General features: G+C 51.7%; 1 protein-coding gene across 18 annotated transcripts in view; it reads left to right on the top strand.

The window, feature by feature from the left end:
• EPB41L1 (erythrocyte membrane protein band 4.1 like 1) overlaps positions 1-24,584 on the top strand; it is a 142,653-nt gene that overhangs the window by 92,226 nt on the left and 25,843 nt on the right. For 8 of the 18 annotated variants that reach the window (XM_031433886.2, XM_031433887.2, XM_031433882.2 and 5 more), the window contains 12 exons: positions 1,577-1,681; positions 2,254-2,296; positions 5,473-5,548; positions 8,159-8,377; positions 10,685-10,772; positions 11,327-11,479; positions 12,681-12,778; positions 13,047-13,222; positions 15,809-15,957; positions 16,809-16,844; positions 19,057-19,239; positions 21,878-21,982. In XM_031433886.2, coding sequence (XP_031289746.1) covers positions 1,577-1,681; positions 2,254-2,296; positions 5,473-5,548; positions 8,159-8,377; positions 10,685-10,772; positions 11,327-11,479; positions 12,681-12,778; positions 13,047-13,222; positions 15,809-15,957; positions 16,809-16,844; positions 19,057-19,239; positions 21,878-21,982 — 1,431 coding nt within the window. The remainder of the gene's footprint in view (positions 1-1,576; positions 1,682-2,253; positions 2,297-5,472; positions 5,549-8,158; positions 8,378-10,684; positions 10,773-11,326; positions 11,480-12,680; positions 12,779-13,046; positions 13,223-15,808; positions 15,958-16,808; positions 16,845-19,056; positions 19,240-21,877; positions 21,983-24,584) is intronic. The other 10 variants (XM_064475721.1, XM_031433896.2, XM_031433899.2 and 7 more) reach the window with 6 other exon arrangements.

Here is a 24,584-nt window from a genome sequence, read left to right as displayed (position 1 = left end):
AGGACAAACTGGTCCCATGAAAGTTCCCTGGCAAGGTGTCCCCCAGTTATAGGGAGGTGGCCCATTGGAAGGCCGTGGAGAAACCCCGTGGCATGGTTCTGTCCCACAGTGGATGGCAGGGCAGATGCCTCCCCTCTGGGGTGAGCCCTCCTGGCCCCACATTTAGTGTCTCCCTTTCTGGTACAGGCTAGAACTCCCACCCTACTTCTGAACTCTCATTCACCCCCTTAGAGGCTCTCCCCTAGTCTAGGCACCATTCCTGGCCCTGTCCACGTGAATGGAGGAGTCCAGAAGGTGACCTTACTGCTGAGAGTTGCAGGAGCCACCTCCCTTTCTCCCCCAAGCCCTGGTCTTAATGGACTGACTGACTTCTGAGCCCTGGGAAACAGGGTCCCTCTTTTTTTGCAGGGTTGGCTTTTTAAAAATGTTTATTTCATCCATAGAAGGGTTGCCTTCTCCTTGCCTGCTCCTGGGTGAAAGGAAGGGATATCTTCTACCCCTTCTCTCCTACCCACACTGGCCCCAAGACACTGTTCCAGCTGCCCTAGAAGAGTGTGAGGGTTTGGCTGAGGCCACTCTCTCTGAAGGGCTCCTCCAAGCTCAGGAATCCCTTGGTTTCCCAGCTGCTCTCCACAGTCAGGCCCCAGCCCCTGGTGACCTAGCCAGACCTTGCAGGGACCTCACCCTCTCTCCAGAGTCCCCTGCCTCTTTGGGCATGACTGCTTCACACTCCCCTGCCCTGTGATCCCTTTATTGGTGCCCATCTTCACACCCTTGGGTGCCCAGCCAGGTCCGGGGCTTTGTCTTTCTGAATCCTCAGGCCCAGATGGTGTTCGGAGAGGTACTGTGCCTGGGGAGGAGGTAGCTGGGGCAGTGCTCCTCCCAGCTGTGGCTGGTTTCGGCTCCGTGAGCCCCTGTGGGACTGCACATGCTGCCTGGGTAGGGTGACATCCCTTAGTGTAAGGGGAGGGGCCGGGGAGGAGAGTCGCACTGTGACCGGAGTCCCAGGTCCTTGCCTTCTGCCCTGCCCACGCCCCCCATATTTCAGGCGACTCTTCTCTTCCTCTCACACTCAGAGGTTAGAGTTCTTTTTGTGTATGGGGGGGGGGCTAGGTTTGTTTGTTTGTTTGCTTGTTTGTTTGTTTATAGTGGAGGTACTGGGAATTTAACCCAGGACTTCATGCATGCTAAGCATGCATTCTATTATTCTCCCTGAAGCTTAAACTTTCAGTTTTCTGCTACTTGGGTCCAGCTTAGCCTGTTTCTCTTAATCACTCTACGGGAAGGAGAAATCAGTCACTTCCCTACTCCAGTCCCGTTTCCCCTGAAGCAGGTCTGAGTTCTAAGAGGACCCCAGTAGGGCTTGGAAGAAGACAATTGATGAGCTGGGCCTTAGTGTCACCCCAGGATCCCTTAGGACCTAGAGAGCCAGGCAGGTGGCAGGAGTGCAAAGAACCCCTCCAGACACTGGAAGGCTCTTGTGGGTTTTCACGTGGTCCTGGTGGGGCCTGGGCCACCTCCTCGCCCCACCCTGAGGTGTGTTCCGGCCTCACAGCAGCTCTGCTCTTCTCTTCAGAAACATGGCCGGGGCCAGGTGCTGTTTGACCTGGTCTGTGAGCACCTCAACCTCCTGGAGAAGGACTACTTTGGCCTGACCTTCTGTGATGCCGACAGCCAGAAGGTACCTGGGCTGGGGAGTGGGGCTGGCTGGAGAGATCTCGTCCCTGAGGCCCCTGTTGGCCTGCCATACCCCATGGCCTCCATCAGTCCTCACGTCTTCATTAGGCACCTGTGTTTGTGTTTGCACACCACCAAGGTTCAGCCAGCCCTGTTCATCTCCAGTTCTCTTTCTCTGTCATGACAGTCCTCTCTTGGGGACCTGAGATCACCCCCAGATGGGTGTCTGGAGAGCCAGTACATGGCTTCCTGAGGGACCTGAGGCCCTTGTCCCCAGCGCCTTGGGAGGCTCCTGTCTGAGTTTCCTTGTTCCCACCAGACCCACTCAGCTGCATTTCCTGTTCTCTGTGTGGCCTCAACAATGCTGAGTCCAGGGACCCGGCTCCCAAACCCTGTGTGAATCCAGCCCTCATTCCTTCACCACCCAGTCCCAAGGGAAAGGGCTCAGAAGGCTCAGCCAGGGAAGGGTGCTCCCTGCTAGGGGGCTGTTGATAGGCCATTTCAGGAGGTTTCTCTCTCCTAGCCCTACCCAAATCCCCTCCTCCTCCTTCTAAAGAACCCTATCTTCTCCTACAGAACTGGCTGGACCCCTCCAAGGAAATCAAGAAGCAGATCCGGAGTGAGTGGCCTGCCGCGGTTGGAACGTGGTGGAAGGGTGGGCGGGGGCTCCAGGCCTCCAGGGCCCCGGTTTGTGCTGCAATCCCTACTTTGGGAAGTGCATTCAGACCCATGAGTTCATTCGCTCTGCGTGGCAGATCTTGGGGGAAGGCAGGGTATTGTCTTATAGATGAGGAGCCTGAGGCCTGGACAAGAGGAATGACTGTCTAGAGTCACTTAGCAGGTTAGTAGAGGAATCACAGACATGTTCAGGATGTCAGCCTAGAAGGGACCTACGGAGTCATCTAGGGCAAGGGGACAAACTGATGGCCTCAGAACAGCCACCCTCCAGTCCAGGGCTGGTGCAGGCTTCAGTGAAATCAGAGACCCTTGACTCAGCGCAGAATCCTTGTCTGCAGAGCACTCTCAGCCGCTGCCAACTGGTGGGAGTTAACATGTCAGGAGAGAGCTCGGCCCATCCCTGATCTTGACTATCTCCTGTATTTGATGATGGGTGACTGAGGCCCAGAGAGAGGCAGTTATTCATCCAAAGTCACAGAGCGAGGTATTGGCTAAGCCAAGTCTTGAGCCCTGGCCTCCCAACACCATCCTGCACTCTTTTCAAGCCCTGGAGTGAAGACAGGTGAGCAGGCCAACAGCCTGTCTTTTCTGGCCCAGAGGAAAAAGGCATGTTGGGAGGGATGGGGCAGCCTTCGAATGGCAGAAGGGGAAAGTAGGTGGCCTCAGCTAGGGGGCATGAAATGGGCCGGGACTTGGAGCCTAGAGGCAGAGATGCCTCCATGCAGGGGCTCCTCCCCCTTGGCTGTGCTTGCGCTCCCTGGTCCCCTGGCTGGAAAGCGAGCCTGTTGCCATGACAGCAGGCAGCTGGGCCTAGGGAAGCCAGCTGACTCTGCAGGAGGGGGCTTGAGAGATTCTTCCTGTGGCTTCCTGTCAGTTGGAAATGAAGAGGCAGGCTGACAGACAGAGCCCCCTCCTCTGGGGCCAGTCAGGTCATAGGCCTGGGCTTCAGGCTGTCCCCAGGGGCCCCAGGCCAGCTGGGAGGCCTGAAATAATCAGAACACCTACACATGGCTGAGAGTGTTGGAGAAGGACCAGGACTTTGGAAAAGAGAAGCTGCCTCCAGCCCTTCATGACCCCAGGCAGGGAGTCGGTCCTTCTTGTTATCAAGGAGCAGGGCTACCTCCCTCAGCAGAGTCACAGCTTCTGTTTCTACCCCTGTAATGTGCATCCATTCATCCTGGTTCTGTCTTCTGGGGACCCCATGGAGCAATTTTTTGCCCCCTTTCTTTATTTATGACAGCCCCCAGCCTTCTGAAGGTGACACCACAAGTCCTTATGTCCTGGGCTTCAGAGTTGGGTGTATTTCCTCCCAGATCTCGGTGCCCATCATCTAAGGTGCTGGGGGCAATGCCTCCACCTCTCTGGATTCCTGTATCCCCTTAGCAAGTGGATTAGTGATTCCTGCCTCACAAGGTGGGAATGAAAGTTCAATGACGAGGGTGTGGACAACAGCCAGCACATAGTAGGTGCTTCACATAGTAGGAGGAAATCTGGTGTGACAGTTAAAAGGACAGACACTGGAGTCAGGCTGCCTGGATTTGAGTCCTGACTCCATCACTGCTTCTTGTGATATTTAGTTGTTCTGTGCCTCATCATCTGTAAAGTGGGGGTAACACTCATCTTCAGGGTACTTAAGAAGATTACATGCGCTGTTATGTGTACAACACTTAAAGGGTGCCTGCACACAGTAGGACCCAGTTTATAGTAGCCATTATTATTATTGTTCATTAATACCATTATTCTTGAGACAGGGAGTGTTTCCCCTCAAGGCTGCTTTTCCCAAGGAGTCAGCTGTGGTCAGGAGCCTAAGTTGTGGGGTCATGTGACCAGAGGCTAGATCTCTGTTTTCTACTGCCGACTAGCTGGGTGACCTTGGGAGAATGATTTAACCTCCCCAAACCTTCATCTATAAGAAAGAAAGTCTACCTCAGGATCACTATGAAGATTAAATCCCAGAAATGCATGTAAAATTCTTAGCAAGCCAAGGGACCAGCACTTGGTAAGTGTTGGAGACATGACAGCTATGTGGTGAGGGTGGTGGGGACCCCAGGACAGGTGATGGCATGGCCTCCAGCCCTTGGTGTCCACAGCCCTGCCCTGGATGGGCCTCTTTTTCTCACTTTGCTGGGGGCTCTTTTAGAGCACAGAGCCTTGTTCTGGATTATGGCCTTTCATCACGGCCTGCCCCCCGCCCCCGCCTCCTTCCCTTTCTTAAGTGGTTATCCTTTCTCTTGGCTGGCAGAGCCTGTTTCCAGCTAAAACCTTGGCCTTTATTTTTCTCTACCTTTTAAATGTGTACCATTGATTTTTCATATCTGAATGTGGAGGTTAACATTATCCCTGTGAAATGTTCTTTGTTACTTTTAGCCCATTATATTTGCCTTTTAGGTCTTGTTTATAGTCCAGTTCTGCCATCTGAGACAGAGTCAGCATCATATAGGGCAGCATTTTTTTCCAAAGTGTGTTCCGAGAAACATTAATCCGGAAGGATGCCCTGTGAAAATGGATGCAGCAGGTCAAATGGGTTTTGGAAACTCCTGAATGCCAGTCCCCCTCTGAGAGGTGCACTGCAGAGTGAGGGCTCTGAGAAGCCCAAAGTTAGGAAACCTGTTTAATGCAGTGCTTTCCAGATTAATTATCTTCCCATTAATGTCCTGTGGCACAGACTTTGGTGAAGAGGAAAGATCATGGGCTCTGGAGCTGGTGACCTGGGTGTGAACCCCAGCATTGCCACTTTTTAGCTGGTGGCCTTGTAATGGCCACTTTACTGCCTTGGCCTCATTGTCCTCATGTGCAAAATGGGGATAATCATAGGACGTCTATGGCTGTTGTGAGGTTTAATTATGTGATGTTTGTAAAGTAATTAACAGCATGCCAGGCATGCACCATTGGTTTTCTTTCTTTCTGCCTTCCTTCCTATGGCTAGTTCACAAGTCTTTTAACCTGGGCCTCAGTCTTCTCATCTGTCAAGTGGGAATAATGTTCCAGGATCTCTGATTAGATTGTCTGAAGATTATAGTTATGGGAAGACTTTGAAAAATTGTCCATAGGATGGTGCATCTGGGCTACCCACTGGGGTGCTGGGGCCTCTCTGATCTTTCCCCGATCTTCTTTCAGGCAGCCCCTGGAATTTTGCCTTCACAGTCAAGTTCTACCCACCTGACCCTGCCCAGCTGACAGAAGACATCACAAGGTGAGGGCTGGGAAGGGTGCAGGGGGAGAGGGACAGGTCCCTGGCCCTGGGAGACATGAGGTGGTATGTAGGTATACGATGCCAGTTGTAAACCCAGATGCCTACGGAGGCCAGGCAGACAGCATCCACAACGGAAGCCCACTCAGTGCGAGAGAAAGTGATGCAAACACGGTGGTCAATGTGGACTGGCCCTTGACTTCAGAGGGGGAGGTGTCACAGGGAGCAGTGGGGCTCGCTGTGAGTCCACAAGGACAGATGCCATCTGAAGCAGCTATTCTACTTGGGCAATTGCTGCCAGGTGGGAATCAGGCCCGATTGTTGGAGTGAAGCTAGAGATCTGTAGAAAAACCACAGTTCTCAAATGCTGGCAACTAACTTAAACTTTAAAAAAAACATAATGCGGGCCATCTCTGGGTAGGATAAGCCAAACACATCTGACAGCCGATGTGCTGGGTAAACCACTAGGTTTTGACTTTGGGGATAAGGAGGGATTAGAACGTAGATGCCTTTGCAAGTGGGAGTTTGGTTCTGCATCCAGGCTGTGCACACGTCAGGCATGTGGGGGTCAGAGGAGGCGTGTGACTGCCCCGTGGGAGCAAGCCCAGGCTGCTGGGGTGAACATGGATCGTTTGTGCAGTCTCGTTGTGCCTCAGGGCTGGAGGATGAGGAGGCTTGAAGATTAGAATGGGGTGGGAAGCATCCCTCAGGAAGAGAGCTTCCATGAGGCTCAACCTTCTTCTGAAATCCAAAACAGAGAGGGGCCTTTCTATTTATCAAAGCCCCTTCCAAAAAGGTAGTCTTACTTGATGATATTCTATGGCCCTGTCATCCATGTGCTGGGCCCTACATGCCCACCAACAGTAAGATGTGGGCTTGGAGTTATTCCAACAGCAGGAGAGGGAGCTGCTAAGCCAGCCTCTGTCTCCCACTGGGTCCCTCCTTAGTGTCTGTGTGTTTACCAGACCATGGACCATGGTCAAGATACCGACTCTGGCCTTGGGAGATAAAACAGATATCCCTGGAATAGATCAGACCTGAGGCATTGCTCTAATCCCTGAGGTCAGCTTGGGGCAACAGCAAGGTCTAAACTTCATTCCCACAAGGTTCTGAGAGCTTTAGACCCATACAGCCCCCATCTCTCTGGTGGTGCCCACTGGTGCCTCTCCTCTTTGTGTGGGTCCCTGGACATCGGGCCTCCAGGGACACCAGGCAGGGAGTTAGCCTTGCCCAGTATGGATGGCCTCAGGGGATGGGGTGGTAGGTGCAGCTAATTTAGTCAAAAATATTTAGACTCCAAAGAAACTGGTCAAAATGACAGAGTGACTGAAATGAAAGACTGGCCAGTGTGTTTGGCAACAGTTTCTGAATTTGGAGACCCTTGAATAAGATGCCTGTGAGCCCACACTTGATGCCTGGGATGTTGGAGCTACTGCTGATTCTTGGCTCTGCCTTGGCTCTGAGCATGCACTGAGGCTGCACATGCTTTTTGCCAGAGCTTCAGTTCTGACAGCAAAATAATGTTGTAGAGGAGTAAAAATTATACTAAGTAAAAGCCACTTAAAAGGCAGAGAAATAAGTAATTGAAAAAAATGGTGAAACATAGCAAAGTGGGCAAAGACGTATTGCCAGCTGAGAATGAACTGAAACACTTTAAAAAAAATACACAATAACTGAAAAAACAATAAAACATGGTTTGAAATGGTTTAAAAATTGTAAAATCATCCAAGTGTGCATTAAAGTTTTAAAAAATCATGGCCTAGTGGTTGGATATATTTCTTTTAAACCAGTTTGGTTTTAGACAATTTAGAGCTGGAACCAGATAAAGTTTTGAGAAAATATTGGTGAACAGGTTTGTCTGGGCCGTGTAATACAGTGCAGAGGTTAAAATGAATAAGGTCGGGTCACATGTGCTGACATGGGAAGGGCTCTGTAGTTGGGTGTGAAAAAGCAAGCGAGCTGTGTAGTCAGATGGAGCATCTGATAACATTTCCATGGTCAAAACACCCATGAACCAAACCATATGCATTTCTGTGTGTCCGTGGAGGGAAAAGGTCTAAACATCACAGGGGTAACAGGAGTGACCTCTGAGGAGAGGGGATGAGGACTGAGAATGGACATTGAGAGGATCATAACCTCTAAAGTTTACCTTTTTTCACAGTAAGTGTGTATTTATTGTGTAATTAAAAATATGTGACATTTGATGGGGGAAGATATAGCACAGTGGTAGAGTGCATGCTTAGCATGCACAAGGTCCTAGGTTCAATCCCCAGACCTCCAAAAAATATTTTTAAATTAGAAAGTACAAGCATTAAAAAGAAAATGATCAAACCAGCAAAATAGTTGTAATTTAGCTTGAAAATGAGTTAGCAATTGAAAAATGTTCCCACAGTAGGAAAAATCCCTCAAACTTAGAAATGAACAGAAACACTTAAAGTCAAGTGAAATGTTGCAAAACCGTCTTAAGGGCTATACCCAGATTATTAACACGTGACATGCTGGTGTCCAGAAATATGCCTCTTCTACTGCGCCAGGTGCTGATCAGCTTGGTGCTTGGGGGCGTCTAGGGAGGGAGTGGGGCCCACGCCCATGCCCGCTCCCCACTCTCTCCAGATACTACCTGTGCCTGCAGCTGCGGGCAGACATCATCACAGGCCGCCTGCCCTGCTCCTTCGTCACACACGCCCTGCTGGGCTCCTACGCCGTGCAGGCTGAGCTGGGCGACTATGACGCCGAGGAGCACGTGGGCAACTACGTCAGTGAGCTCCGCTTCGCCCCCAACCAGACCCGGGAGCTGGAAGAGAGGATCATGGAACTGCACAAGACATACAGGTGAGAGGGCCCCACCCAGGCCTTCCCTGGCTCCTCCGCCCCGCCCCGTTGGCCAGAACCTATCTGGCTAGACCCCCAGCTGCTGTGTTGTAGTAAGTGCCCCACCTCTGCCGCTAACATGAGGTGTGTCTGAGAGCAAATCGTCTCCTCAAATGCATGTGATGCTGACTAGCTATGTGGCCCTAAATGTCTTCTTGGGACCTCAGGTTCTTGAGCTCCTATATGGGTGTGATGATTCCCTGTCCTTGGCCTCTGAGAATCAGTCTCTTTATTTGCCAACTGGAGATAATTATGACTATTGTGTGTCCCTGGGTAAGTGTCCTGATGTCTCAATCTTGGCATAAAGTTCAAGAGTTTACACTCTAAAGTCAGACAGCCTGGGTTCACCTTTTGACTCTGCCGTTTTCTAAGCAGGTGCTCTCGGGCTGGATATTTCACTTTACTGTGTTTTAGTTTCCTGATCTGTTCAATGTGGGCACTAATGAAACCTGTGGCACAGGGTTCCTGAGGGGACTGATAGCACATATTAGAGACACACCGCATGTTGACAATTATTGTTGTTCTTCGGTTTGAGAAGTTAAGTAGTTGATTGTGCGATGGAAAGCACATCTTTCCAGGAGATAGAAGTAATTAACTAGTTGTGTGATTATGGGCTGGCTATGTAACCAATCAGCCCCATTTCCCACCTGTATTTGTAAGTACTTAGATTATCCGTGTTTCTCAACTCCTGGTTTTTGGGGCAGGAGAATTCATTGTGCAGGATGTTTGGCATCCTTAGGCTCCAGGCATTAAATGCCCGTAACACCCTTGTAGTTGTTGTCAGAACCAGAATGCATCCCCTGTTTCCAAATGCCTGCTGTGAGGGTGATACCCCCTCCTTGGGGGGACCTCTGGAACTAAATGGTCCTTTTAAGCTAGAAGTGCTTTGGGCTCTAAGTCCAGGCTTGTTAGGGGAACTCAATGTAATAAGTGATGTGAAGTGCAATGTGAACTGTAACGTGCAGTGCACATGGGAGAGGGTGTGGTGATACTGTCTCACTGCTAATGAGGACGGAAGGAATGAGGAGGGTTGTATCCTGGGAGCTGCATCTGGAGAGAGACCCAGGGCCAGATGTGGAGAGATCCTGTACGTGGGGAAGAAAGCTTGCTGGGGTGTGATGGGACACTGGGTCCATTGGCAGATGTGTCTCAGAGACTTGCACACCAACTCTGATTGCTTATTAACGGCTGCTCTCGTGTTGTGTTGAGTGGGATACTGAAACTGTACAACCCGCTAGCTGTGTCTGCCTGGGCTCTTTGTCATCCTTGTTGTAGGTAGCAACATAGACTAGGGATTCACAAGAGTTACAGTAATTCAGAGAAGGAAGTTCGGGTCAGTAGGGGCTGGAGAAATCCTATGGCCATCCCTTCAACTGTAATATCTCTTTGGGACTTAAAGCACATTGACATCTAGCGTCCGGGTATCCCGCACAGCAGCACAGGAAACTGAGGTCCGGAGGATATGAGACAGACATAAATGAAGTGGTTAGAGACACAAACCATGGAGCCGCATTGTCTGGATTCAAATCCTGACTTTGCTATTTAATAGCAAAGGTGTGTGCCCTTAGGGAAGTTACTCAACCTTTCTGTGCCACAGTTTCCTCATCTATAAAATGGGAAGAGTGATATCTACCTTCTAGACTTGTTATGAAGATTCAAATGAGTTAGTACCTGTAAAGTGCTTGTATGTAGTACTCAATAAATGTCAGCTGTGACTAAGTGTAGTATACGGTTTCCTGGCAGCCGAGGCAAAGAAGAAACTTGATGAAATATGTAACTCTTATATTTTTCAGAAAGCAGAATGTGCACCTGCTCCTCAAGGGAGATTAAGAGGTTTCTGATACAAAAGTCTGGGGAAAATATCTCATGTGGGTAATAATTTAGGAGCCCCTGGGTGATTATAATGAGCCATGTTACCCACAGTGATTTCACTGTCTTGGAGAAACAATTTATAGCTCACACTTAACCCAGTAGCAGAATGAGGCAAAAATCCTGACTCCCAGCTGAGCCCTTGAATGCTTCCTGGAGGAAGTAAGACTGGACCTGAGCTTTGGCAGGAGATGAGGGTGCAGTGGACCGAAGAGGGGCTGGGGGTGCACCGTCCTGCACTGAGACCAGTGGGAAGGGACTGGTGAGGCCCGGCCGCAGGCCCACTCCAGAATGCTTGCCTCCCTAGGATCACAGGTTCCAATCGCGGCCACCTTCCACTGGCAAGACTCAGGCCTGGGCCTTTTCCACAGACATCAGTAATCCCTTTCTTTCCCTTAGGGGCATGACCCCAGGAGAAGCAGAAATCCATTTCCTGGAGAATGCCAAGAAGCTTTCTATGTACGGAGTAGACCTGCACCATGCCAAGGTACCACTGGGGCCAGAGTTCCCCTAGTGTCTGGGGCGGGGGTGCCCCTGAGGCCTCAGTGTGCCAGACCCTCTGTTACCTCCAACCTGAAGCCATTTCTCGTCTCATTTCTTATTCTTTGAAGTTCCATAACCCTTTATTTTCCCATGACCTTTATTCTTTTCTCCTTGTATTTATTTCTGAACCTGCCTGTGCCGCAACTAGATTGGGAGCATCACTAGGGAAAGGCCTAGGCCCTAACTTACTTCTGACTAGGCCCTCGCACATGGCCTAGTGCTGCATATGTACCACTGACTGTTTGCAGGGGGAACAAATGATCGAGTGATTGACAACGAGACAATAAGCAGACAAGTGAGGGTGAATAAATGACAAAGAGAATGAATGGCTGGCTGGCTCTGTGAGGGAACAGTCAGAGGGCCTCCAGCATGGACGCTCAAACCCTGCTCCCGAGGGCTCATTACACGCAGAGCTCAGAGACAGGTCTCAGGGTGGGTGGCAGGCTGCCCCCCGGGCATGGACCTCAGGCCATCATTCCATGGCCCCTTTTCACACAGGACTCTGAGGGCATCGACATCATGTTAGGAGTCTGTGCCAACGGCCTGCTTATCTACCGGGACCGGCTGAGAATCAACCGCTTCGCATGGCCGAAGATTCTCAAGATCTCGTACAAGAGGAGTAACTTCTACATCAAGATCCGGCCTGGGGAGGTGAGCCTGCCTTGGGGACCCCTCCTCCTCACTGGAATGGACTAGACTGGAGCAGACCCTGGCAGCTGGGCCTGGGGTTTCTTCTGACCCAGGCTACATGGATGGAGAGCTGAGTGCTGGGTGGGGAGACAGCCCTCTTTTGCTGGGGTTCTCTGCGTAGACTTCACACTTTAGGTACGTGCCTGTGCATATGCACACACTTACACACACTAGAGTGTATGTATATAGATAACCACATATATTACACAGATCAGTGAATTCTTGTCCATGTCCCTGTATTTGATTACATGTAGTACTCAGGTGTGTGCACATACAGAGATACACACGGACACACGACTACACACACATGCAAACATGAATACATCCACCCTCCACATCCCACCCATCAAAATGTCCATTTGGTTCTACCGCTGGAATAAATAGGAACCCATCTGCTTCTGTCCCTCTGACCACAGCACCAGCCTCCATCTCTCCCCTGCGTCCCTATAATGTCCTTCTTGCTGGTCTCCCTGCCTCCATTGTCATCCCAGGCACCCTAGCTGCTAAAAAGAGCTTCTATGTCCTTCCATCAGATCACGTCAAACCACCCAACTCCCACTCTTCATTTAAACCTTTCAGGAGCTCTCTTTAGCTCTTGGGCTCAAGTCCTAACTCTGGCCACCCGCCTCACCCCTACGTCTCTGCCCCACATGCATGTGCTCCAGCTCCTTTGGCCTTCTCTGAGATCCTTGAATAAACAAGCTCCTTCCTGCCCTAAGCCCTTTGCATTTGATGTTCCCTCAACCTGAAATCCTCTGCCCTGCCTTCTTATGTAGCTTTGATTCCTTTCCCATCCTTCAGCAGTCTGCTCAAAGATCACCTGTTCAGAGGGCATCCCCTGATGACCCCGGCGCCTGCTCAGGCATTCTCTGCCACATCACACATCTTTGTTTATTCCCTTCGTGCCCTTATCAGTATCTGAGATGAGCTTGTTTACTCATTTATTATCAGAGCCCCCACTTCCCCACTGAATCTTCTATCTTGGTCACCACAGTGTGTCTGTCACAGAGTGAGGGCTTAATACACCTGGTTGACTAAATACATGAATAAATGATCAAACAGGCCAGAGTCACACAGGCCTAAGAAGAGGTTCAGAAAGGATGGACTGGTGGCGAGAGTGAGTCTAGGCCTTGCTTCTAACCAACCCTGCCTGGTTTTGCAGTACGAGCAGTTTGAGAGCACGATTGGCTTTAAGCTCCCAAATCACCGGTCGGCCAAGAGACTGTGGAAGGTCTGCATCGAGCACCACACGTTCTTCCGGTGAGCCTGTTGCTGGGGTGGGGTGACTGGGGCTAGGGCAGAAGCTATGGGTGGATGTGAGTGATGTCTGGGTTTTGTCGGTAGGAGGAGCTAGTAGGAACTCTAGGAAGGCCCTCCCCCTCCTTTTCCCCCAGGTCTCTCCCCTTCTGGACTCCTTAGAGTTGTTGTAGCTGGTGGGACAGCGGGATGGAAAAGCCAGCTGTGGCCCAGCCTTGGACCTGGCATTCCAGGTCTGATCCTCCTTCCTCACTCCATCCCTCCACTGCAGGCTGGTGTCCCCTGAGCCCCCACCCAAGGGCTTCTTGGTGATGGGCTCCAAGTTCCGGTATAGTGGGAGGACCCAGGCACAGACCCGCCAGGCCAGCGCCCTCATCGACCGGCCCGCGCCCTTCTTTGAGCGTTCCTCCAGCAAACGGTACACCATGTCCCGCAGCCTTGATGGAGGTACGCCCCAAACTGGAGGTGGAGGGACGAGTGTTGTTTAGAGGGAAGTAGGGGCATGCTGGGCAATGTAGAATGAGCACTGAATGTGTGGACACATCACAATTGATTTGCACCAGTCATGGTGGCTGAGACCACTGCTGCACCTGGTGACTCTCAGGTTGGTCCAACCTACAGCATCACTCCCCCTGGGATGTGACACTGTCACTCTCTGGACTTCTCACAACCTTCCTGAGTTGTGACTTTTTGGGGTCCCAGGTTCAGCCATATGGTTTTCTGGGCCCCCTGCCCAAGAAGCTTAGCAATTCACAGCTTGTCACCATACTGGAGAGTGGTCGATTGTGACTGCAGTGTGGAGCTGGTGATGCCTTCCCTGACCGGAGGCGGAGGAGTTGTCCTTAGTCCATTTTGGGCTTCCACTGGGCTCTGGGCTGATTGACATCTCACCCCGTGGCACTCTCCCCTGTCCCCATTTCTGCTGAGTTGACAGGTGCTCTTGCTATCAATGAGAATTGGCCCTGCGTAGCCCTGTATCAAACAGACCAGGGCTTCTCAAAATGTGGTTTGCAGACCACCTGCGTCAGAACCAGGATGTGCACACGAGTTTATAGGAGACGTTCAGAAGCTACATGGGGCAGAGGGGAGATTCAGAGTTAGGCAGATCTGAGTTCAGATCTCAACCTGTTGACACTTACCAGGTGCTCCCCATGGGAACACGGGAAGTGGTTCATAAATACCTGAAGAATGGGAGGCCTTGGGCAACTTAAGTCCCCTGTGCCTATTTCCTCTTCTGCAAAATAAATAATACCTACTTCATGGTGTTACAGGGAGAACGCAACAAGTAATGCCTCTGCAATACCCAAAACAGTTCCTGGCACATAGTAGGACTTTAATAAATTGTAGGACCAATAATAAGTTATTATTGCTTTTAGGTTTGTAGATGGTAGCTTGAAGGTAGGCGGAAGGGCCTTGAGTAGGGGACCAGTGGATGCTCCCAGAACACATTGGGGCCAGCCTCCAGGCAAAGCAACAAATACTTTCTGAGTGTCAGACATGTGCCAGGCCTTGTGTTAGGTTCTGAGTATGGTTTTTAGAGTGAGTATGGCCCTTTCCTTTGAGAAGCTCACCGAATAGTAGGTTTTGTCAGCATTCAGTGTGATTCAAGCAATGGGAGAATTGTGTACAGAATACAGAGCAGCCCTGAGGAAAGAGGGTTTAATTCTGTCTAGGAGGGACAAAAAGGGCTTTGCAGAGAGGGTAACAACTGACAGGATCTTGAAGGATACCTAGGAGTTTGCCAAGTGATCAGGAGAGTCTGATGCTTTTCCTATAGTAAGGAGCTGAGACCTGTCCCAGGACTCCCTCGCTGTGTTCTGAGGGCAGGCAGTTTTGCAGGGATCCATTTGGGGCGAAGAGGCTCCCTATTCCCCCTGAGTAGGCAAAGGGCTGAGAGCTGAGATTTAAGCAAAGGGGAAGGAGAACCTGTCCCTCTGTCCACCCTGCAGCTTCCATAATTATTCCAGGGGCTAAACGAGGCCCACATTGTGCAGGGCAGCAAAGATGGGCCCAGAGCAGGCGAAGCTCATCGTCCAGGAGGCCTGAGTCCTTGTCCTGATTCACGGAAACGTTACCACTGGGGCCTTTCCCCCTCGAGGTCTCAATTTATCCTTTGTAAAATGGGGATAGTAATTCCCATCCCAGCCATCGACATGGAGTATTGTGTGTAGCGAATGAAATTATATGCATAAATGGGCAGTTTGCCAAGTGAATGTATATGAGTAAAAGGATAATTATTCTTTAAAAAAAAATCTGTGCTCTGGTCATTTTAAGTCAGTATTTTCCAGCCATTTTTTTCCACTGAGACACAATCCATGGGCATAGTCTGGGTTTTGCCCAGTGTCTGATGTAAAGTCTATATAATTCCATCCCTTTCCTTCCTACTCAGAAAAGGGCTCTGGAATGCCAGGGAGTGAGAAAGATGTCATTGCAGGGATCCCTTTGAATTCTATTTATAAAAAATGCAAATCATTTGCAAACCTTAAGACTTTAGCTCTCAGTAATGAAAGCTAATCTTATAATATCCATGTATTGCAAAATAATGGTCAGGCAAGTACCTGCTACAACCACCACCACAAAACCAGCAACATTTGTGAGCCAGCACTGGTGGAATTGGCTCACTCTGTGCCCGCCACTTCTTCTCTTAGACACATTAGCTTATTTGTTCCTTCTCTCAATTGTCTGAAGTAGGTACTGTTTGTAGATGAGGCAGCTGAGGCCCAGAGAGGTTGTGTAATCTACCCAAGGTCACACAGCCAAGAAGAGATGGATTTGAGATTTGAACCCAGGCTCTAGTGCTGTAGAAATTAGGACGGGGCTTGGGGCTGGTGGCAACTCTGCCTCTCACCATCCGAGTGACGAGGGGAAGGCCACTTCCTTCTTCTGGGGACTGGTGCCTTATCCCCAACGTGTCAGGGTTGTGGAAGTGTCTGCTCCACTCCAGGCATGGTTGGGCAGATAGTGGGCTGGCTCCCTTTCCCTGCGCCTGGGAGATGACTCACATGGCTGCCCGGCCATCTCTGCCCACTCCAGCAGAGTTCTCCCGCCCAGCCTCTGTCAGTGAGAACCACGACGCAGGACCTGACAGTGACAAGCGGGAGGAGGATGGCGAGTCTGGGGGGCGGCGGTCAGAGGCTGAGGAGGGAGAAGTCAGGACCCCCACCAAGATCAAGGATCTAAAGGTACGAGCCTGGTTTTCTTGTACCCTCTGACCTGGGGGTCAGGAGGCTGATCCTGGATCTAGGCTCAGCCTTGGCCTTCAGGTGCCCCCAGCTGTGGCCAAGCACTCTGCTGTGCAGTGCACTGTGGACAGGGCCTTGCCCTTGGGCCATGCTCAGAACCTGGACTCCCCAGGTGGGGGTGGGGCATGCTGCCACCCTGTTCCTTTCCCCTCCTTTTGCTTTCCTCGAAGGTCACTCCATCCGTTGGTGGACTCTGGCCTCCTCTTGCTCACTCCTAATTTGCCCCTTTGGCTATGATCTGGATCTGCACAGCCCCCTTTGTCCCCAGAGTATGATAGTGTCCTTGCAGGCCCTCACAAAGGTGATGTTCAAGTGTGTCCCCTGCTGCTGCCCCCCACCACTTCCCACGTACCTGTGCACGTGCTCACACAGGCCCGCACGGCCTCAGATGCACACTTACTGAGGTATGCTCCGCTCTCCCCTGGGGTGATGCGCCTAGACGTGCAAACAGCCTGCACATGCACACATGGGTGTTTCCATGGTGCAGTCCCACCTCAGGAGCACAGGCCCCTGAACACACACGCTGACTGCACGACTCTCCAGACGCTTGGGTCCCATCTGCTGAGTGTGACTGCCCGCTTTGCCTCCAGCCCTCCCGCCCCCTTCTTCGCCTTCCTGGGCTCCTGGCTTCACGCCCCGCACCTTCTGACTACCTCGCTGCCCTGCTGGTGGCCCACCCAGCTTCCCAGAGTGCTCTGGGCTACCTGCTGGAGCAGGCCAGTTGCTGTATCTCTAATCCGTTTGCTCTACTGACCCTGCTGGTTCCTTTTCCTCCTCCCACATCCCGCTAGCCGGAGCAGGAAACCACGCCGCGACACAAGCAGGAGGTACTGCATGGGGCCCGTCCCTGCCCACCCCCCTGTTCATTCCCCAGCTCACTGTCACCACCCTGCCGTCCATCCCAGGGTCATATCCCAGCACCATCTCAGCTTCCTAGCCATACTCCTCCCTCACCCAATCCCACCCACCATCACCCCTCCCCATGTTCAGTTCATCAGTGGATTCCACACTCACAACCATCCATTTGCCCCTCCCTCCACACCCTTCCCTTCCTCCACCCAGCTTCATACTCCACCTCTCCCCTCCACTCCATGCTTGCTTCCCACCTGCTGACCATCCCACCTGTGTTCCCCAGTTCTTCCAGGCCATTCTGTGTTTTCATTGAGCTCATTCCCACCCCACCCCCTCCACCCCAAACCCTTCCTTAGACTCCTCTCCTCCCCATACCACTGTCTGGCCATGTCTCCACCTCATCTGTGTCACCTGTGTCCCACTTAAGCTTCTTTGTATCTATTGGCAACCAGATGTGGGGAGGGTGGTGTGGGGAGGGAGGAGCCCCAGAGCACGGCTGGATTCTCAGACTCCTGGTGCACCTCCCTTGGGTGGGGCCTCTGTGTCTCCAGCTCTGTCAGGAAAGCCTCCTCTCTTTCTTTCCCCTCCTCCTTTTCCTCCTCCCATCTGTTGCTTCTCTCAGCTTCTGCCTCCTGTGTTAACCACTTCTTCCCTTCACATAGTCTCCAACTCTTCTTTTGAACCTTAACTGCAAGAGAAGTGGGTCTATTCTTGGGCTGCTGAGGGCAAGGCCAGGGGCTGGGGTGTAAAACGGGCCTGGCCTTGGAGTCTCGAGATGTGGGTTTCAACCCCAGTTCTTCCACTAACTCTTTGAGTCTTGGGAAGGCTCCCTCAGGCCCCAGACCCCTGTCTGCACAGCAAGGCAGCTGGACTAGGTTTCCCCCAGGCCCTTAACCTTCAAGGGTCCCAGGGCTCCACGGCTCCCTCCAGCCTTCGGGAACACGGTGCCCACAGAGCCAGTGCGGCACGTTCTGGAGGGAAGGTCACCAGCCACGTCTTGGGTCCATGGCAGCCCAAACCCACCCCCCCCCCATGCAAATTCTATCAGGGTTGACTTCTCAGACAGACGTTGTCCTGCGGCAGCTCCACTCAGGAAGGGATGCAGGAGACACAGACAGGTGTCCAGAGGGAAAGAAGAGTTCAGTGGCATCGGGGTCCTTCCCGAGGTAACTTAGGAGTCAAGCATGGTTGATCTTTGGATGCCAGACATGAGCCCAGAGGAAGATTCTAGCCTTGTCCAAGGGCAAGCTTGCCTTCCAGGTAGTTGTTCCAGAATCACTGATCTGACTTTATAACGAACAGAGATTGTCTATTTTTTGTCCTCAATTTGAGGACATGAATCCTCAAACAGCCTTGTGGATCAGGGTCCTTGGGCTGCCGGCCCACCTGCCCTGCCCCCAAAGTAGGCCCACCACTGCTGGCTCCTGTGCAAAGGCTGGTCCTCACTTGACCTAAGGGCAGATTACTCTCATACTGTACCCACCAGAGCTCAGACTTGGTGGTTTAATGGGGGTCACACCTATGACTACAGCTATACCTGGCTCAGTTCTTGTGCCCAGCCTTGGGACTTACCCCTCTTCTTCCTGGTCTCTAATTCTAATCTTCCTGAACACCCCATAGAATCCTGGTTTTTCTGTCTGGCTGTGTCTCACCCTGCCTGCCCTTCAGGAGTTTGTACCCACAAGGGATCTGGAAGATGCTGGGTGATTAAGAAAGTAGTGGCTCACAGCAGAGAAGGCTGAATGTAATCTTTCCCTGGCCCCGGGTGTGGAGGCAGAGCACATTTTCCTGGATGTCCCTGGCTTTAGAAGGGCCCTGCAGGGCCTGAGCAATGGCACCTGTTGGGCTAGGAGGGTCTAAACTGGGGACCCTGCTAAGCACAGTGGTCCAAGTCTTGACTAGAGGTAGAAACCAGGGGGTGGGCGAGAGCAGCCCAGTAAACAGGATTGGTGAGTTCTCCCTGTGTCTCGGTTGTAATCAGAGGGACATCACCTCTGTGCCTGACAAAGATGGGGCTCACAGCACCGAAGGGAACTTACCCAGACCTGTGGGATTTGGGTTAACTTAGGTATTCTAAGTCCAGGAGCTTGGCAAGGGATGGGGAGCATTACCATCTTCACCACACTTTGCATCCCCTTTATGGAGCTGTTCCTGTGACACCTGACTGTCCTCTCTATGTACCCCTAGTTCTTAGACAAGCCAGAGGACGTCTTGCTGAAGCATCAGGCGAGCATCAATGAGCTCAAGAGGACCTTGAAGGAACCCAACAGCAAACTGATCCACCGGGATCGAGACTGGGAGCGGGAGCGCAGGCTGCCCTCCTCGCCCGCCTCCCCCTCCCCCAAAGGCACCCCTGAGAAAGCCAACGAGGTAGGTCTCACCCTGAACCCCTCAACTGGGGTCTCGAGTAAAGACAGCGGGGAAGGTTGCTAGGTACCGACTTACTTTTACTCTCCACACCTACATGCTCCCCACCTCCCACTTGCTGCATAAGGTGGTGATGGGGAGGGGGCGGTGGGGTAAGCTGAAATCACTCAGTCTTGGAATCCTAGGCCCCAGGGATCACCTTGAAAACTCTAAAGAATCATGGTAGCTTGGTGTATTCCCCTTCCATCAGCCAGACTATATTGGGGATGGGGCGCTGGTTAGAAAAGCAGGTTCCGGGGCCCCACCCAGATCAGACTTACTGAGCCCTGGAACCAGCATTTTAAACAATTGCCCCAGGTGATTCTCACACACACTAAATTTTAAGAATCCTGGTAGTTTTGTTCAGTGACAAGAACATTTCGTGCCTATTGTGAAAACAGAGAAGGGAGGAGTGTTCCTTCCTGGAAGGGTCCTCAGAGCCCACAGGAGGTGAAGAGACCCTCCAGGGAAGTCAGAGCTGCTCCTGTTTCTTCCGAAAAGGATCCCACATGACCTTTCAGAGTGGAAAGCATGGGGTGTTTTCTCAGTTGAAAAAGAGAAAGATAGGATCTTGAGTATTCCTGTATTTGTAATGCCAAGCTGCTAATTTTAGCACTGCTAAATCTTGGCACTGTTTACCCTGTTTATACTCAGGTGTTTTCTCTCTAGTGCTGCTGCTTACTGGTCTCAAACCCGTTTGAGGTCTAGACTTCAGTGCCTGGCTCTGAGTTCTGGCTCCTCTGCCTGCTAGCTGGATGCCTCGAGCGTATTACTAATCCTGTCTGGGCCTCCATTAGGTAGAGATGATAAAAGTGTCTACTCCTAGGAATGTTATGAGTGCCCAATGAGATACAGCATGGAGGGGCTGAGGGCCTAGATGCTCAATATGAGTTACTTCTTGCCTCAGTTTGAGAGTCTTGGGACTCTCACACAGAAGGTTAATTTCAAATCAGAATCCTTTATAAAGTTGGAAGGACCTTGGGAACCCACTTGGTTCAAGGTCATCATTTTACAGATATGGCACAGAAGCTTAGGAAGGGGAAGGACTTGATCAGTGTCCTGGCTGATAGAAGAGGGGCCCGAACCTGATTTTCTTATGTCCCAGGTCGTCATATTTGCTATTAAATCACAGCTGCCTGGGAGCAAGACTAAATCATGCGAAGAGTCAGTTGTGCGTGTGCTGCCCTCTAAAGCTTTGAAACTTGGTGATGCAGCCGTGATCTAGTAAGCGAGCATTTGAGAGTCAGCACTCCCGTGGCCTCGACATGCGAGGCTGCTGTGGTAGCTCCCAGGCTGGTGATTCACAAAGTGAGGGATGCTTTTGGGGGGCCTTTAAGGCTGGTGCCATGGAAGGAGGGCAAATCCTTCACCCACTGAGGGCTTCTGTGGTTAATCCCTGGCACAATCAAGACCCTGAAGACCCTGGACCGGGCCATAGGGGCTGATCTAGAGATTCAGTTACACATCCCCCTCCTCCTGCCCAGAGAGACGCTTGACCAGAGTGGCCTCTCTTCAGTCCTAAAGTGGGTGAGGTGGATGCAGAGGCTTTGGAAAGGGTGGGACTCCAGCTGAGAAGGGAATGCTGAGCCCTGGAGAGCTGGGCAGGCTCTGGAGAGTTGAGGTGCCCAGAATGGCCCGGCTTGGGGCTGCCCCACCTGCTGGTGATAGCTGGGACTGCTAGAAGATGAGTTTTGTCAAAGGTGGCCACTGTTCCACCTCTCATCCTCTCACTGCCCCTGAAGACGTGTAGTCCATTACTGGAGAGAAGTCTGGCCAGGAGCTCATCATGGAGCGCTGGACCATTTAACTGGCTTACAGGTCCCACTGGCATTTAGAGGCCCTTGAAGATTTGGGCGATGAGGAAGAGCCATAGCCAAGGACTGGACACCTCTCTGAGCCTTACTTGCCTAGTCAGCCTGTCTTAAAGGGGACTAAGATTGCCACTCCAGGGCGTTGTTGGGAAGGTCGAGTGAAACAATGTATAAAAGCACTTTCTGAACTGGGAGGTGCTGAACAGTCATGGCGCCATTGCTGATGGTAACTAGAATCCTTGATCCAAATATGGGCCCTTGGGGGAGATCCTGCAAGGGTGTCAGAATTCCTCGTAGCTTTTCATACATTGCTGGGCCTCATCTGGGCCAAGGAGAAGGTGGTAGAATGGGGAACCCAAACTATAAGGAAGAGTTTCCATTTGCCATACCCAGGTTTTCATTTTAAAAAGGGGCTGAGACCCAAACCTCAGGATTAAACCATTGCCTAAACCAAAGACACCCGGGGAAGACTGGGACTCAGAGTCCAAGTGATACAGCTACACACTTCTTGAATAAGAGTGGGCAGGTGCTGAGGAAAGGCCCAAGGTCAGGTGCTGGCTGACCTCCCTGAATGGCTCTGTGGGGAAGTCCCTTTCCGTCTCGCCCCACAGCCCCCGCTGCGTGGCTCCTTCTTGACCTGATCCACAAACCCAAGGACGCGGGATTTACAAAGCTGGGCTGTTTACGGACTCTGTGTGTCTGTGTCTCTCCTGCTTGCTCTCTCTCCCTTTCTGTCTCTCCTTCCCTTCCTCCCTCTTCCCATCTCCTCTGGCCCTGGGCTTCCCCTGCAGTCCCAGAGGACCCAGGACACCTCTCAGCAGGACTTGGCGCCTGAGCCTGGGACGGCCACAGGCTTGGAAGTGTTCACTCAGAAAAGCCTCGCAGCATCTCCTGAGGTTACTGTCGTCACCTCCCTGCCCACCAGAACTATCCTAATAGTCTTTAGAAAACCCTTTCTCTGGGCTGAGGCGGGTGGACGAGACTCTGCCATGCAGATGGAACCAGGGGGTAGCCCATGTTGTCCATTGGGCTGTCCACAAGTCAGCGTCCCCTGTCCCAGGGATCCATAAAGGGCCAGCCCCTCCCTCATACGTGTTTTCTCAGGAAGGACAGAACTGAAACCATTCAAGGAAGACAGGACAGCTCGAGTTGTTTCTGGTTTAAAAAGGAGAGGCAGAAATGATCTCCCCTCAGGCCACAATGAGGCAGGTGACCTAGAGGCAGGCTCTGACTTGGGATCAGTGGTCATGGCTCCTAGATGCCTTCTGCCCTGAGGTCTTGTCTCTATTCAGAAGTCTGAGTGAGGTCTAGCAGTTGCTCACTGGGGGATGGCCACCCATCCACCCCCTGCCTCCATCTTCTATAAACTCCCCTTGGAGCTTGGGTCTCTCTGGGTCTCCAGGCAGGCAGAAGTGGGCGTCTTTCTCCAAGGAGCATCCTTGGGGTTATAGAGATGCTGGTCAGGCAAGCATTCTAAATGAGGAGGACATTGCTTCTGTGCCTAGGACTGCAGCAGGTCGAGGGCTCTCGGAACTCCCTGTGCTGGCCCTGCCCTGGGTGCCAGGTGGAATCCAAGCCCAGGGGTGGGGGCTGCATCCTCCCTGTCTTCTGGGACTTCAGGGTTGGAAGAGACTGACTGATCATCTGGGTGAAACTTCCTTCTCCCTGATGTCTGACCCTCGTCTGTTGGCATAGGGTGTGTGAGGGTGTATACCTTTCTCTGTTCCTGGAGAAAGATTCTGTAGCTGCTAGAAATGTGCTGAAACTATAAGAGAGACGTGAGTCAGCTACATAAGTGGTAAAACATAAATCCCATTTCTGCTCTGAAGTTTTCCTTAATGTAAAAATAAAAACAAAACTAGGAGCACTCTCTCCAAGAGAAGTTGGACAGAAGTCAACAGCATCACGAGGTTAGGGAAGCTGTGGTGCCTTGGAGCACAGACGTGCTCATAGAGCCAAGGACAGGTTATCTTGTCCTTGAGGGTGGGGGGGCCCTACTTGAGGGATGAGGTAGGGCTCAACATGCGCCCCTCACCAGCATCCCTGAAAATTGTCCATCCAGCCCCTTCCACAGGGGGGCTCTCGCTGTTTTTAACAGCAGCCCATTTTGTCTTCAGTCATCCATTGGGACGTTTCCATATTGAATTATAGCCTGCCCTTCAGAGTCACCTACCTGTGGGACTCTCTCCCCAACCTGGCGCCCGCGGATCTACACTGCATCCTTCTTCAGGAAGGCCCTTCAGAGTTGAGCATCCCCCCATCCCACCACTCCCACTTTCTTCAGCACCTCCCAGGGCACTGTTTCTAGAGGGCTCCTCATCCTGGACCCCCCACCTTTGGGGGTCTCCTGTAAAGAGCAGGCCCCCAAATGTGACCCAGAGCTCCAAGTGGTCCCTGAACAGCTCATAGTCAGCAGAACTTCCTGGCTGGAGATTTTCTTCCTGTCAGCTTGTGTAGGAATAGAATTAGCTCCTCTCCTGCTCCTAGCTTCTCTGTTTTGTGGCCTGTCTTGTTGCGATGGCCCCAGCTGACAGCAGGGGGCTCAAGAATGGCCGGGCAGGGGCTACCCTGACATCATCCACCCTGTGAATCAGGTCAGAGGGCCAGAGCTTTCCTCTTTTTGTTCACTCCTTTTTTCTCTTCAGGATTTTTGCTTGTTAAAAGCAGAGCCTCTTCTCTCTGGGAGCCTCAGTTTCCCCTTCTGAAATACGGGTAACAGGACCACCTTCACAGGTCGCCATTTGGCTTACATTTAGTAACTTAGACAAAGGGCTGGCATTGCCTGGCAAGTAGTAACTAAATATAAGTACATGTTCTTTTTTCCTCCCTGTAGAATCTTTCTGTTCTGTGCCAGCTCCCACCCCACTCAACCTAGTTTTACGCTTCTAGTTTCTAGAAACTAGTTTCTAGTTAGACTTGCGGCAGGAATGTTCCAGAAGGGGTCTCATGGACTGTATTTGGCCATCATTGCCAGGCTGATGATGTCAGTCCAGGCTGATATGGGTGTGGCTAAAGGCACCTGCTTCCTGAGAAGAGGAGAAAAGAGGGTTTTCCGGCTCTTGAAGCTCTTCTACCTGGGGTGGTTCAAGTGCTATTGTCCCAAAGGCTTAACAACCTGAAGTAAAATCTCAGAAGCCCAGACTTTGTCTGTGCCCTCCCGTTTCCTTTTAGCTCTCTTTCCTGTTGGCAAGATTCTCTTAATGCGGTTTGATTCCCTGACAGTCATGGCGATTTTGCTAAAATGGAGCGGGGGGAGTAGAGGTCAGGGGGTTTACGCTCCCTTGATCCTTCAGAATCCTTCAGATCTTCTGGGATCTGACAGACTCCTCACCAAGTCATAGCCTGAATTGAAGCCCAAGATTATGGAAACCTGCCCTCTCCTGTTGTCGGGGGCAATTTTAGCCCATCTTAAGTGTGGAGTTTTTCCCAGTACTTGGAGTCGAGACTGAGTTCTAGGCCTGCCTTTGCGGCTGGTTCGCTCTCTGACCTTGGTGCTTA

Source organism: Camelus dromedarius, chromosome 18 (genome assembly GCF_036321535.1).
Source record: "Camelus dromedarius isolate mCamDro1 chromosome 18, mCamDro1.pat, whole genome shotgun sequence".
Taxonomy (NCBI): domain Eukaryota; kingdom Metazoa; phylum Chordata; class Mammalia; order Artiodactyla; family Camelidae; genus Camelus; species Camelus dromedarius.
The sequence above is the reverse complement of the archived record's forward strand: the minus strand, read 5'-3'. Positions and strand labels throughout refer to the sequence as shown.